At 48.7% G+C, this 14378-nt stretch overlaps 2 protein-coding genes across 6 annotated transcripts in view; one reads left to right on the forward strand and one right to left on the reverse strand.

The window, feature by feature from the left end:
* Nucleotides 1-12612, reverse strand: part of Cul4a (cullin 4A) — a 37755-nt gene extending 25143 nt beyond the window's left edge. For 2 of the 3 annotated variants that reach the window (XM_074042940.1, XM_074042939.1), the window contains exons 1-3: nt 12437-12612; nt 12146-12261; nt 3650-3754 (exon numbers count right to left, since the gene is read on the reverse strand). In XM_074042940.1, coding sequence (XP_073899041.1) covers nt 3650-3754; nt 12146-12261; nt 12437-12584 — 369 coding nt within the window. In that variant the 5' untranslated portion in view covers nt 12585-12612. Of the gene's footprint in view, nt 1-3149; nt 3584-3649; nt 3755-12145; nt 12262-12436 lie in introns of those variants that run through there. The other variant, XM_074042942.1, reaches the window with a different exon arrangement.
* A 493-nt stretch (nt 12613-13105) lies between these two features.
* Nucleotides 13106-14378, forward strand: part of Pcid2 (PCI domain containing 2) — a 28345-nt gene continuing 27072 nt past the window's right edge. Inside the window, exon 1 of one of the 3 annotated variants that reach the window (XM_074042943.1) lies at nt 13106-13355. In XM_074042943.1, the coding sequence (XP_073899044.1) occupies nt 13320-13355 (36 nt within the window). In that variant the 5' untranslated portion in view covers nt 13106-13319. Of the gene's footprint in view, nt 13356-13716; nt 13862-14378 lie in introns of those variants that run through there. The other 2 variants (XM_074042944.1, XM_074042946.1) reach the window with 2 other exon arrangements.

Genomic DNA, 14378 nt, shown 5'->3' on the forward strand with positions numbered 1-14378 from the left:
TCATCAGAGAAGTGAGTGCCAGTGGCCATGGCTATGTCGGGCCTGGCCAAGGCAGCCCACTTTATTTCCTCTTGAGCCTTGGTTGAGTCCTTAGGAAGTATGCCCAGAAATTTAGAAAGCCACAGTGAGGACCTAGCGGATCAGTGGTTAGCAGTTACCTGAGCGAATTCTTGTGTGACTCTAAAACGTGATGGCCCACCGTTCTGGGAACCTGCCCCAACAGTCTGTCACAAGCACACTTAGCAAGCGGTGAGGTGGCCCAGCAGCCGCGGACTCCAAGTACTGGATAGTCTACAGGCCGTGGCAGGTTCCCAGAGCCCATGCTGGCCTTTTAGGCTTGATGGAATTAACCCAACACCAGTCAGACACCACTGGGCAGCTCAGGTGTCACAAATAACCTGAGCAGAGCTGTACCTCCTATAGTGTCTGCTTCTAAGATATAAAGGTCCATCACGAAGTGTCCATTAAACAAAAGACACATCCCAAGAAAGAGCTCTGTAAAGGTCTCCCAATCAGTATTGTATTTCCCATGGGGAAAAAAGTACAAACGGTGAGCAGCCGTTTGAGCTGCAGCCTGCTAGAATTCAAAGTCTTCAGATCCAGGATGTAACGTCGCCACAGTGCCCCAGTGACTAATTCCTGACAGTGCTGCGAGGCTCAGTAGCAGTTTATCCTGAGCCAGGATCCTCCACAACTACTCTCATCACACTTCAAAGAAGGGCCAGTCCCCATGAAGGCAGGACTCACATGGTCCATGGAGGTGTGAGGTGGGCCCCACAGGGCAACAAAAACCCAACAGCAAAAATGTTCATAACAGGTTATGAGAAAACTGGCCATCCCAGGTGATTTAAAAAAAACAAAAAAACCAGAGTAAAAATACATTACACATGCTGGACTGGAAGAGTGACAGGTCAGCAGCCACACGCTGTATCACACTGGCCACTTGACAGTGATAACTCACTTCAATCAGGCCTGTTACAGCAGCTGAGAAAAGGATTTCATGACATACTAGTGTGCCCCTGCTGACCTCCAGCACTGCACGAGCCACTCTCCAACTACGGGTCAAGGGCTTTAGTTTCTTACCTAGAAGACATAGCTGATACAGGCTCAGAGCGCCAGGGCACATAAACTGAGCTGTGGATGCACAGGCTTGCCTGTTCCACCAAGTGCTCTGTGATGATGGTATGCATCTGGTCAGGTGAGCACAGGCACAGTATCTCCTCCAGACACTGTGGGCATCCTGACATCCCTACAACAGAGGCCTTGGCCTGCTTCTGTGCTCTCCACCTTTTGGGAAAGGCAGCTTTGGCCAGCACTGCCTATCATCTCTGTGGTGATAGGGCTGCTGCACTGTGAAGATGCACCAGGGGACACAGGAAGAGTTTTGTCAATTGTTATGGACAAAGAATGGAGGTGCTGGCCGGAAGTCAACAATACTGTCCATTTCAGCCCCACAGGAGTCTTTTCCACCAGACAACAGCTTTACCTCATCTTCTGACCTCAATACCAGCATAGTCTCAAGACAGTGGTGGGGTTCCCTATGCCTTAGAAAGTGAGCTGTACCAAGTACTGGAGCATTCCAGAGGCAAAGGAAACATGGTCATGCTCTCCCTTGAGCAGTACTTGCCAAGGACTGGCAATACAGGCTGGCCTGTGTTCTAATCTACCTTGTTATACTGCCAAAGCGGTCTTCACAAATCCATGTAATCCTTTTGGATTCTTGCTTAGAAAGTCCATAAGGCATCTTAGGGGCTCAGGTGCAGTCAACTCCTCATAGGCATACGCAGACCCAGGACCAATATGCAACCTGGACTCCAGCCTCAGATCCCACTAGTCCCCACGTTCTGGGCATGCAAACAGCTCCAGGTCCTCGGAAGCACACTTCCTGCTCCACCATGTGTGCTCTATCTGGCCAGACCCCACTGACCTTTAATGCATAACCTGTCTTCTTGGAACTGCCCATTTCCTGTCCTTGGGCTCCTGGTCACTAACAAGGACATCGGACAAGGAAGCCCTGGACTTCCCTGGTTCCGCCCAGACATGGCTCCATGGAAGGTGGAAATCAGGTTGCAGCAGTGGCTTTTCTATCATCTGGGTCAAGACCCTGGGTAGGAAGCGAGCACGGGCTGAGTATGATGGGCTGGTAAGACTTCAGTCCACACGCAGGGTTGGATTACTTGTCTCAAGGATAATTTCAGCAGGTCTTTAAAAAGTAGTTTCTGAGCAAGCAGGATTAGGGCAAAATAACACCAATTGGTTCTGATGAGTGCCAGCATCCTGGAATGCTGCTGTGACCCTCCCAAGCTTAGGAGTCAGACTTCCGCCATGTGCCTAGAACAGGGGTCCCTGTGTGGGGTGGAGGTATGTGGAAGCTGGCAGGTTCCAGAAGAGCATGTAACTGCTGTTATCTTGTACATCCTCACAGTCTTTATGACAGAGCTTTGCCAAAACATATTGTAGAGGTGTATGGACAGAAGTCCATACAGCAAGAACCAGAAGCAACTCCTCGCACCATTGTGGGAGCCAGATGTGCAGACCGTTTCTGTGGACCGCTAGGGCTGTGACATGCTGTGCTGCCTTGAGTCATCCCACTCCACAAGGAAGGTTGAGTTTCCCAAGACGAGGGCAAGGGGGTGAGCCAAGAAAACCTAGGAAGGGGCAGGTCCTAGCCACCTCATCTTACACACAGAGACAGAGGCCCAGGAAAGAAATCATAGTACATTTCTGCAATGACAGAAGCTGCTCTAATGCTGGCCGGGACATGGAGATTGTGGTAATGGGAGAGCTGGGGACCAGACTAAGGCCAGGTTTAAGGGTTTTGACAGGATATAAGGAGCTCAGGGATGTCCTTGTGCGTCCAAGTCACAGATGGTGTGGCAGCAGGTCCTAAAATGCCGTCTGGCCAGTCGAATATGTTTCTTGAGCAACGTCCTCCTCGATGGGAGAACCATGGCTGTCATTTCCTCTACTGATTCCACTACAGGAGACACAGTCATAGGAGACCATACAGGAGATATTCCTGCTGGTCCAGCAGGAGCTCACACCCCACTGCAAGAAGGGGCAGCCTCTCAGGTGAGTGACCCTGCCGGCACCAAAAAGAAAGCAGGAACTAATTCCTACAGTCACAAGGACTGAACTCTGCCACCCACCTGCAAGAATCAGGAAGAGGACCCACCCTCAGGTGAGACCACAGCCCTGCTGACACCTGGATTTCAGCCTCTGAGACCTTGAGTAGAGAAGCCGCTGAGCTGCACCCCAACTCCTGACAGACACACCAGGGGCTGATAAGTAGGGGTCGGGGTGGGGGCTTGAAGCTTTCACGTCTGTGGGAATCTGTTACACACTCTAGAAAATCAAGACAGGTGGTTTTTACTAGAATAAAGTACAGAACGCAAACTAAGACATTTCCAGAACTTTGCCAAACACTTGAACCACATCCAATAAAAGGACTGCTTACCTTTTATTCACATCAGCAGAGTAAATTAAATGTTAAAAACATCACTTAAAAACCCACCATATGAACTCACGAAGCCAATCTAAGTACCTGTTCTACAAGAGAACCCAAAGCTGTTGTTGAACAGTAAGGATGCTCTTTAGCTCTTTATCTGTTACGTAAAGAATAGAAACTGCCTGAACCACACAAAGGATATTCTCTGAATGGAAGGATTTGTGCTTGGATGTGGTCCTCACAGGCCTGGCGCAGCTGCTTGTAAAGTGTCGGGGAGACTTTGTGAGAACAAAGATTTTCAACAGCCTAAAACAAAAGGAAGAAATTAATTATTCAGCAGGAACATCAAATCAGTTCTTTGAACAATTCTATAAATGCCTCACCTTCAACCATACTTTGGTCGTTTATGAGTAAACCAGGTGCTATGAGCACACACCTGGGTGCAGTCACAATAAGGGACAATGAGGGAATGAGTCAAAAAGGAGCTCAGGAGCTTAAACCCGATGGCACACCAAAGCCTGCAACATCCGGGGCCTAGAAGGCAGGTAGGCCCCATCTCTGGACGCCCTACTTCAGTCCTCAGCTTTGTTCTGAGTTCAGCTGACGCCACACCTGGCCACACACCACAGTCATAAGGACTTCAACATAGATTTGGACCCTATGGCTATTTCTGGAAGCTCTGCCCCAGACCTCGGTCCCTAGACCGAGGTACATAAGCAAGTCTATTTTGATGACTATGCTGTGAAGCCACAGCTCAAGAACCTACTTTCTCTTCTCCAGAAACCCCTTCCCTGAAGGAGAGGGACCAGCAGGAGGGCAGCAGCGCCTTCCCTCTGTGGCACAGATATTCCGCCTGTGATGAGTATAAGGAGAAACCAAGATTCCGACACAGGCCAGGCTGGATTGGTTCCTGATTTCCTACATGCTAAATGTATAATTCACTCAAGTTTTGTCTTAGTGAGGAAACTTTTTGAGGCAGAAAATTTTAAAAAAAATATTTCTATCCACATGAAAGAAACAATGCTTGTACATACAAATAAAACTTCCTTTAAATCTCATGTGCTAGGCTGGTGTCTCATTCAATTTGAAGGTGAAATATCATCAACAGCATGTTTTCCCACTTACTGCTTTTGAACCATGTAAAAGTATGGGGATAGCCAGGCACCAGTGGCTCAAACCTGTAATCTTAGCAACTCAGGAGGTAGAGCTCAGGAGGATTGCAGTTCAAAGCCAACCCAGGGAAACAGTTCACGAGACCCTATCTCGAAAAAACCCTTCACAAAAAAGACGAGTGGAATGGCTCAAGGTGTAGGCCCTGAGTTCAAACCCCAGTACTGCAAAATAAATAAATAAGTTTGGGGCCTGGGGATGCAGCTCAATGGTTAAGTGTTTGCCTAGCATTTGTGGTGCCCTAGGTTCACTGGGGGGAAAAGTACGGGGATAGACAGAATGGAGACATAAAAAAAAGAATTTGGGTTTAACTCAAGTATGGCTGTCCCCTCAGAAAAAAGGTAAATTGAGGTTTTACAGAGAGATTAATTCCAATACTCAACATAACTGCTATGCATTATATTCACCTACATTAAATTCGTTCACTACAAGAACACATACACATCTACAAAGATTCAGAGAAAACGTGGAATGACAATAAACACTACAATGTTCTTTAGCAAATTTAGTATCAGTGTAACAACAAAAATGCATCCCCCACACATTTGTCTTATTGTAGAAATAAGGACTCCTATCTCCATCCTGTGTTCAGCCTCAATGCCTCTCTTAAATCTCAAATCCACCACCTTGCATTCCCTGTCTGCAGGGTTCAGTCCATGACCTACCAACCCTTTCTCTCTAACACACCCAGATGCATCATAGCAGAGGCTTGGCTCAGCAGTTAACCATCATTGATTCACAAATGCAACACCTTCAAAGATTTTTATATAACACATGAGGAAATGCATTTTCTTTGGCAAAAAAATCAAGGTAAGTTTCATGGTGCATGCCTGTCAGGAGAGGGAACTTAGGAGGACCATTCTCTGAGTGCTTCTATCACCACCTTCACTCACTTGTGACATGTTATCGCTGTCACAAGCTTGCTATTTACATAAAGCACACTGAGAATCGGGGGACCTCTTAAAGCAGGCAGCAGCCCCATCTCTCCTCACACTAAGCCACTGCCACTGGCAGGAGTCCTGGAGGAGCCCCATGCTGTACAGGAGCAGCCTGACACAGGAACCCCTTTCCACTGATACAGCCTTTGAGATCTCTACTACTTTAGACCTCCAGTGCCTCCTCTTGATGCATGACATGCTGACCCAGTCTGGAGCAGTATGGTTTGAAAATCATTCCAGATAGGTGGGGTCTAACGCAGTAACGGGAGGTGGCTCTCGTACTACTTTTCAGCTATTCCTCCTATCAACTCAGTCTGATAGGAAAACTGCTCACAGGTTCCTTGTTGCAGGCTGCTTCCTAAACAGCAGGTTGCAGCAGGGCTGTTGCACCCAAGTGCTGAAAGCATGGACCATGGTGTCAAATGTTGTCTATCAGCTTAGTCAACTGTCACCTGAGTGTCCTCACTGCTACTGAAATGCTTCCTGCAAACTATACAATCACTCCCCTCAGGTGTGGAACACTGAAATCAGAAGTTGCAGTGAGCTCTGGGCTGAAAAGCTCTGCTCAGCATTCACTAAACTTGGGCACAGAAACCCTTGAGCCTAAGCTGAGTTAGAGAACAGGGAGGAAGCTATCACTGAGTCTCTAAAGGAGAAGTGGGCAGGTGCTAAAGTCACTGATATAGATGACAGGGAGCATGGAAGGCACAGTCACCAAACATGTCCCAACTGCTACACAAGACTCAGGAAGCCGCGGAGCCCCACCACGAGGGCCCTGGGAGTCCTCATGAGACACACAGGTGGAGCAGCCTTGCTCCAGGATAGGACTGGGCACACCATTTATACCAGGACCAGCTTGCCCACATGGACAAGCTGCTAGGAGTGCTTGACCACCCCCAGGTTCTTGTCTGGAAGAAATAAGTAAATGACAACACAGAAATGAAACTGCAGCTCAAATTTGGGAACAGGACACTCCGATGTCTTCCAAGCCACACGAATCTACCATACAGCCTTTCCAATGCAGCACCTGCACCAGACCTTGTCTCCCAGGGACAGGGAGGGAGGCTCAGAACACACACAACCAAGTGCAGTGAGTGAGGAGGAGCTAGACTAGGACCTCATTTCTAGCAAGCCTGGCACAGACACGGTCAACGCTTCACTCTACTACCCACGTCCTTCAGTGAAGTGACCGACAGGTTGGAGCCTTTCAGGGACACCACTGCACTCCAGAGGGCAACCTGACCCCCCTCAGAACCCAGGTGAAGCCAACTCTGTGCCTTCCTCTGACAGCTTCTGGAAATACAGCCTGCAGCTTCCTGATGTTCATTAGGTGACAGGAAGAAGAAAACTCAAGGACAAGAGACACACAAGTGTGCATTCTCCTGCCAGTGGTCATTAGATTAAACTCAGGTCTTCAGAAGCAAACACAGCAGAGCTGTGTCTTCAAGACACCCTCCTTCAGCACAGGGTGGTGAGCATGCAGAGGCTTCGACCCCACTTTACTGTGACCAAACAGAAACAAAGACACACAGGATAGGCTGAAGGCTGGCACCTGAGCCAACAGGCTCCATGGTGTTTACACTGGGCAACAGACCTCAAAGCCAAACCTTTCAAACTTTGGTGAGAAACAGTACTTTCACCTAAAAGAGTCTCTGGCCAGTACAGAGCACAACTCCTGAGTGCCCATGCAGCCAGTACTTCCACATCTGCCTTCCTGTTTCCACTCCGCTCACTCCAGAGACAAGCTGCTTGAGTGCTAGTGAGTGGTCTCTGCAGGGGTCTGGAGATGCCCTGGGATGTGGGAGGTCCCTAGGGAAGAAGCCAGTGCCTATGTATTGGGGCAGCATCCCTAGCTCTCAGGTTTTCAAGACACCATCTTGAAATTTATGAGACGTATCACCGCATGGCAAGGTATTTCTGCTATTTTAGGGAAAAATTATGGGGCAACTGAATGATGAAATCGCCAAGAAAACAGGAATAATAAGCCTTAGGTGTAATATACATTTTATTAAATCAAAAACCTTTGAGTATTTACATGCTTATGAAGACTCTGACTTCTGGTCAAGAGCAGTAAAAGGAATGGATTAAAGCTTCCGGTTGAAATAATCAAAAAGCCAGACAAAATGTATGAAGCAATAGCTTTAAGGGCACTCAAGACTGGGCAATGAAAGACAGTGACCTCTGGGAGACAGGAAATGGACAGACCCCAAATGCTCTGGTTTCCTGAATAGGCAATTTTCAGGCTTTGTGCAGGGCACTGAGTAAACCTAAAAGACCAGGGTCTGGAAGGCAGAGACCTGGCCAGAGGACTGGAGACGAGCAAGAGTGCTCCAGGGACCCCCTAAGTATTCAGCAGACAGCATGTGGTAAGGAAACAACAAAACACCAGGGAATGAACCCTAAGCTCACGTAGAGCCTGGATTAGCAGCTTCCCTCTAGCAAGATGGGAAAAACCCAGGCAGAATATTTAGGAAGGTCTGGCTCCTATGCTGGGGAAAAATCATCCCTGGACATAACACTACTCTGGCCTGGCCTAACAAATCCTAAAAGCAAAAAGACAAGACAGTCACTCTCCAGATAATTCAACTGTGTTCAGAACAAAGGTAAACAATATTCTTAGGAATATAAAATACCTAGCACGTCAGTTAGAATTCACAACTTCCAACATCCAATTGAAGATTACCAGACATGAAAAAAGAGGAAAAAGAGAAAAAAAAAAAAAATAGACCCTTACAGGGGAAGGAGATGCCAGCCAAAACCAACTCAGAACTGACTGACCCCACAGGAGACACAGAAGCCTTTTAGAAGACCCACACTGTGAGGGGAGCTCACAGCAGGTGGTGGACAGCAATGAGGCACTGCAGAGGATGAGAGGCAGCTGGACAATCCTTGGGGGGCTCAGGAAACTTACTATGTGCTTCAAACACTTTCACAAGGCAGCCAAGTGGCTCCACTAGGCAATCCTCTCAACACTTAAAGAAATAACACCAATTCTACTCAAACTCTCCAGAAAGAAAGAGAAAACTTCCCAACTCATGAGGCATCATTCTGACACTCAAAACCAAGCAGACATAACAATAAAACAGCACACTAGGGCCAAGTGTGGTGGTTCACACTGTAATCCCAGTTACTTGTGAGGCAGAGAGGTAGGAGGATCAAGGTTTGAGGCCAGTCTGGACAAAGATAGCATGAAACCCTATCTGAAAAACAAACTAAAAGCAAAAAAGGACTGGGGCATGATCCAAGAGAAGTAAAAAGCAAACAACATGCACCAATATTCCTTGTGAACTCAAAAGCAAAAATTAACATGTTAGAAAACTGAATCCAACAACATATGAGATCATAGGATCCCCTAGAGAGACATAGAAAAAGAGCTCTTAGCAAACTAGGAGCAGAGGGGACACTTCTGCACTGCTAGCATCACACTGCTAGGAGAATGACAAAAGATCCAAGATCAGGAGCAAGACAAGGTAGAGGCCAGATCTCCCACTTCTAACAGCCTCGTCCAGGAGGCACTGGTCAGCCCAGCAAAGCAAGGAAAGGAAAAAGTGCAACCAAATGCAATCAGAAGTCGGCCGTGTGCAGACCATCCAATGGGACTACAGAAAAGTCCAGATACTCAAGGTCAACAGCAGGACAAGACCAAGAGATAAAAGTCAACGGTATTTCTAATCAGTAGTGAGAACTATAAGTGAAAATTTAAAACACCACTTATAATACCATCAAATGTACAAAATGATTAGGGTAAAATTTCATAAAATATGTATAACACGTGTACAACAAAATGACAGAACATTGCTAAGAAAAAAAAAAAAGGGCTAAGTAAACAGAGAGCTGGATCCATTCCTCTGATTAACCAGTGACTGATAAGCAGCTCAGGAGTCAATTCTCTCCATATTGATCTACACATTCCACATAATCTCAATCAAAACCCCAGAAGACTTCTTGGTAGACATTAGCAAACAAATTCTAAGATTCATGGAAATACAAAGGACTAAGAATAGCCAAAAACATCTTGGGAAAAGGATAAAGCTGACTGGGCGCCTGTGGCTCATGTCTATAACCCTAGCTACTCAGGAGGCAGAGATCAGGAGGATCTCGGTTGAAAGCCAGCCCAGGAAATAGTTCCTTCAGACTCTATCTCAAAAAAACCTACCACAAAAATAGGGATGGTGGAGTGGCTCAAGGTGTAAGCCCTGAATTCAAACCCCAGTACGACAAAAAAAAAAAAAAGAAAGAAAAGAATAAAGCTGGAGGACTGAATACTCCATAATTAACAACCTGTTTGTTACACCCAGCCCAGATGGACAGCTGATCTTTGACAAAGAAGCAAAAGCCATTTCTTGGTGGGGAAGAGGAAGGAGAGGCTTTCAACAAATACCAGTAACTGGACATTTAGAGGGAATACACTGCACTTGGATTTAAATCTCACAATATGTACAAAAGTTCATTTAACATAAACCACAGACCCGTATGTAAGACCTGAAACTCTAAAAATGCTTACAAGGTACATAGGAGAAAGTCTTTGTGACCTTAGAGAAGAACAAAGATTTTTTTAGTAGATACTAAAAGTACAACCCATAAAAGAACAAGTTGATACATTGGACTTCAAAGTTTAAAACTACTGCTCTTCAGGACACAGTCAAATGAATTAATGACAAGCCACAGCCTGGAAGAAAGTATTTGTAGGGCTGATATAAGACTTTCATCCAAAATATATACTCACCTCACACACTCAATAACGAAAAAATAAAGACTAATAATAAACCTAATAAAAACGAGCAGAAGTCGGGTACAGTAGGTAGTACCGGCCTGTAATCCCAATCATCAAGACATAGAGACTGTGAATTTGAGGCCAGCTTGGATGTGCCAAAGAGAAACCCTGTCTCACAAATAATTAAAAATAAATAACTAAGTAAAGATTTGAATCCACATTTCATTGAAGATACATGGAATGGCAAATATATACAGGAAAAGATGCTTACTCTTACTGGAGGAACTCAAATTAAAATGACATAGAAACCCACTACACAGTTCTAGAATATCTAAAACTAAAGGCTGACAGCACCAAATGCTGGCGAGGATGTGGAACTGGGACTTGCAAACCATGCCGAGAAGAGATGCAAAATGGTGCAGCCACTTTGAAAAACAGGACGTTTTTCACAAATTTAAACGTACTTTCCATGTGACCTTGAAAGCTTTCTTATATCCTCACTCCTCTGGATGTGAGTCCATACAAAGACATTCGCTAATGTTCATTGCAGCTTTATTCATAAGAACTCCAAGTTGGAATCCAAATGTCTGGAACTGATGGATATAAATAAACCAGGTGTGGTATATATCCATGCTACTCACTCATAAAAAGAAACGTAACTATCACCCAGTGTGTGTATTTACCTGAGTTGAAAACACTATCCTAACCAAAAGCCAGATACAAAAGATGCCAAAATGCATGATTCTATTCAGATGAAATTCTAGAAATGACAAATTATAGTGACTGAAAGCAAATCAGTAATAACCAAAGGTGGGATTTGGGGAAGGGGCTGACTGGACAAAGGCCCTGGGGACTTTGTGTGTGGTGAAAGTACTCCTCTACTCCACAAATTGATTATGATGCTGATAGCACACCTGCATAGTAAAAAAAACTATGACAACTACTAAAGCACACCATGTAAACAATACCTCAATTAAGCTGATTTACAATCAACTAACTCACATTTAACACAAAGCACAAAAGTGGGTACATCAAACTGTCCCTAGGGGCTTGGTGTCCCTCATCTGCAATGCTTGGGAGCAAAGAGTGTACCGGATTTCATATGTTTTTAGATTTTAGGTATCTTGGGGATGAGATTCAAGTCTAAACACAAAGTTTATTTGTTTTATATACACTCTATGCACACAGCTTGGAGATAATTTTATACAGTATTTTTAGCATGCCTGTTTTGCCTGAGACAGTCACATGAGATCAGGTATGGAATTTTCCTCTTCTGGCATCTTGTTTGCATTCAAAAAGTGTCGGATTTCAGAGCATTTCAGATTTTTGCATTAGAACACTCAACCTATAGTAGTTTTCTTTGGGTTGTGGATGTGTAGGTGATTTAAATTTTCCTTTTTGTACTTTTCCTAGTTCTTATAACGTACTCGCTTGTGCAACCACGAAAAAATTCAAGTCTTTTAGTAGAAATAACTATCTGATCTATCATTGCCTACAGTGTAACTATTAGACTACTTAACGAACATTAAGAACATGACATTAGAAACTTTGCTTTGAATGAAACATACGAACTGCAAAACGTTCTTCTAACCATTTTCTTCCTTTAAAAACGTCGAACGTTACTTTAAATGTAACAAAGTCCGTTTGCATACCTTATTTGCAACAACTAACTGCAAAGCCACAACAAAGTGGCGAAAAAACCCTCTGCTGGCAAGAAAGCAGAAACGAGTTCAGGCCACTGCGCCGGCGTTACCGGGCGAACTGAGTGCACACGCAGGAGCGCAGCAGCCCCGGGACTCGGCACCGCGCCCTCCTCCCGGGCGGCCCAGCTGAACCCAAATACAAGTCCCAGACGTGTGCCGCCCCGCCGCTCACCTGGTACAGCTCCTCCAGGTTGTACCTGATGGACGTGCTGCCCTGGATGGCCCTGACCGCCTCATGCAGCTTCCGCCACGTGTCCTGCGTGTAGTTGTCGGGCAGCCGGGGCCGGTCTGTGGAGAGAGAGGGTCAGCGGGCGGGGCGGGGCTTGGGGACAGGGCCTGTCGCCAAGTGCGGGCCCGGGCGGAAGGTACAGGACCCGGCCCGGCCCGGCCGTGCGGGGACAGGGCCTGCCTGGCGGCCCCAGGAGGCCCCGTCCGAGCGCGCGACCTGCCGGCCCGCACCCACCTCGGAAGTTCTTGATGACCAGCTTCCTGGACCCGCCCGCGCCCCCCGGCTTGGCAGGGCCGCCCGCCAACACCGCGGGCTTGGTGAGGCCGTTGGTGCGGCCCATGAGCGCCGAGACGCTGCCCTTCCGCGGGCCCTCGTCCGCCATGGCTGGGCCGGACGCCGCCCCGCCCCGCGCCGCGCCCCGGCTCCTCCTCCCGCTCGGCGCCCCGTCCGTGCGCGCCCGGCTCCGCCTCCTCCTCCTCCCGCTCCGCGCCGTCCGTGCGCGCCCGGCTCCTCCTCCAGCTGGGCGCCCCGTCCGTGCGCGCCGCCCCGCGCGCCCGCGCCCCAACCGCCACCGCGCCCACCCGGCCGGCCCCGTGCTGCGCGCGGCCTTGCCTAATGAGGGCTCGGGGCGCGCGGGGTCCCACACACGTGGCTCAAGGACACCCCAGTGGCCACTCGGGCGCGCAGGGACCCCCCACAGACAGCTGGGGCGCGTCCGAGGACACGTTCCTAAGTGGGGTCGTCGCCACGTTAGTTCTTGGTCCTGAGGAGCTCGGGCGCGAGGAGACTCCCCCCACATGGTGGGCTCAGGGGCACGGGGACACTGAGTGGACTCGGGGCTCCGTCTCGGTTCCAGTCCCGCTCGGGCGCGCGACCCGGGGAGCAGCGGCGTCCCAGGACTCCGCGAGGCAGGATCTGGAGGGGCGAAACGGCAGCGTCGCGCGGGTCGCCCCCGCCGCACGCGCCCGGGAGCCGCGTTCTCCATCCCGCACGCGTCGTTCCCCCCCGCACCGCCCCGGAACCAACCTGCCGGTCTCGGTGCCAGAGCGTCGGAGCGCCTGGAGGAGGCGGACTCGCGCCGGAAGTGACGCGCTCTCTGCCCGCCGCCGCCGCCGCCATGGCGCACATCACCATTAACCAGTACCTGCAGCAGGTGGGTGCCGCGGCTTCCCCCTGCCCTGGGGGCCCGGCCGGACAGGGCCCCGGTGGGTTTGCGAGGCGGGTTCAGCCGAGGGCCGCAGGGCCTGGGTTCGGCCGTCAGAGATGCGGAGGAGGGAGACGAGGCAGAGATGGCGAGCGAGAGGCGGGTGCCCGGCCGCCTGTGAGCGTGTCGCACACCGAGTGTCTCTGGGGAGCCGGGCTTATACGACAGGCGAATGGCAAAAGCACAACCGCAGTGTTTGTTCTTCTTTATCTCTTTTCTTTCCCGGTACTGGGGATTGCTTGCCAGGCAAGCCCTCTACCCCTTGAGCCACGCACGCCTCCAGCCCTTTTGTTTGTCTGTTGCTTTTTAGACAAGGCATTGCTGACTGCCTGGACTCGATCTGTCGGTCCCCCTGCCTTCGCCTCCTTCGTGGCTGGGTTTACAGGCGTTAACCGCCTTGCCAGGCGATCCAAAACCTCAGTTCCCTCCACGAAGCTGTGCGAGGGAGCCAGTTGGTGAGTTGAATGAATGACTCCCGCCTGGTGCAAGGGGCAACCTCATAGGGTGGTTTTCGGAAAGTTTGCTAAACTTTCTGACCTGTTGCGTCGGTGTTCTCTGCCATTTGTAACTCTTGGTTGAGCGCTTGGAATGTCATTAAGAGCCCAGTCCCTTTGCACCTATCTAACGCTGCCCTCTGGGTATTTTAGTGTTGTGTTCACTCCTCCCGTTGCTCGGTTGTGGAAATTCCAAGCATCCTCCCCGTGACTAGCATCTGAAAACACTCTCCTGTCTTTTTCCGAGGGAAGAAAATGTTCCCATCTCATCGGCTAGAACTGGAACCCTGCAAGAAAATATTGTCACCTTGAGCCTGTGGCCTTGGAGCTGGGTTTGACTAATTGAGGATTCAGTTGGTGGTGTGTTCTGCACCTGCCATTAGGTCACAGCTCAACTGTCATCCATAGAGTGGCCTTTCCTGATGACCCGTTTGGGGACACCATTATCTCTTGTTGTGCCATTTTTTTTTTTTATAGC

This window comes from Castor canadensis, chromosome 10 (genome assembly GCF_047511655.1).
Source record: "Castor canadensis chromosome 10, mCasCan1.hap1v2, whole genome shotgun sequence".
Lineage (NCBI taxonomy): Eukaryota > Metazoa > Chordata > Mammalia > Rodentia > Castoridae > Castor > Castor canadensis.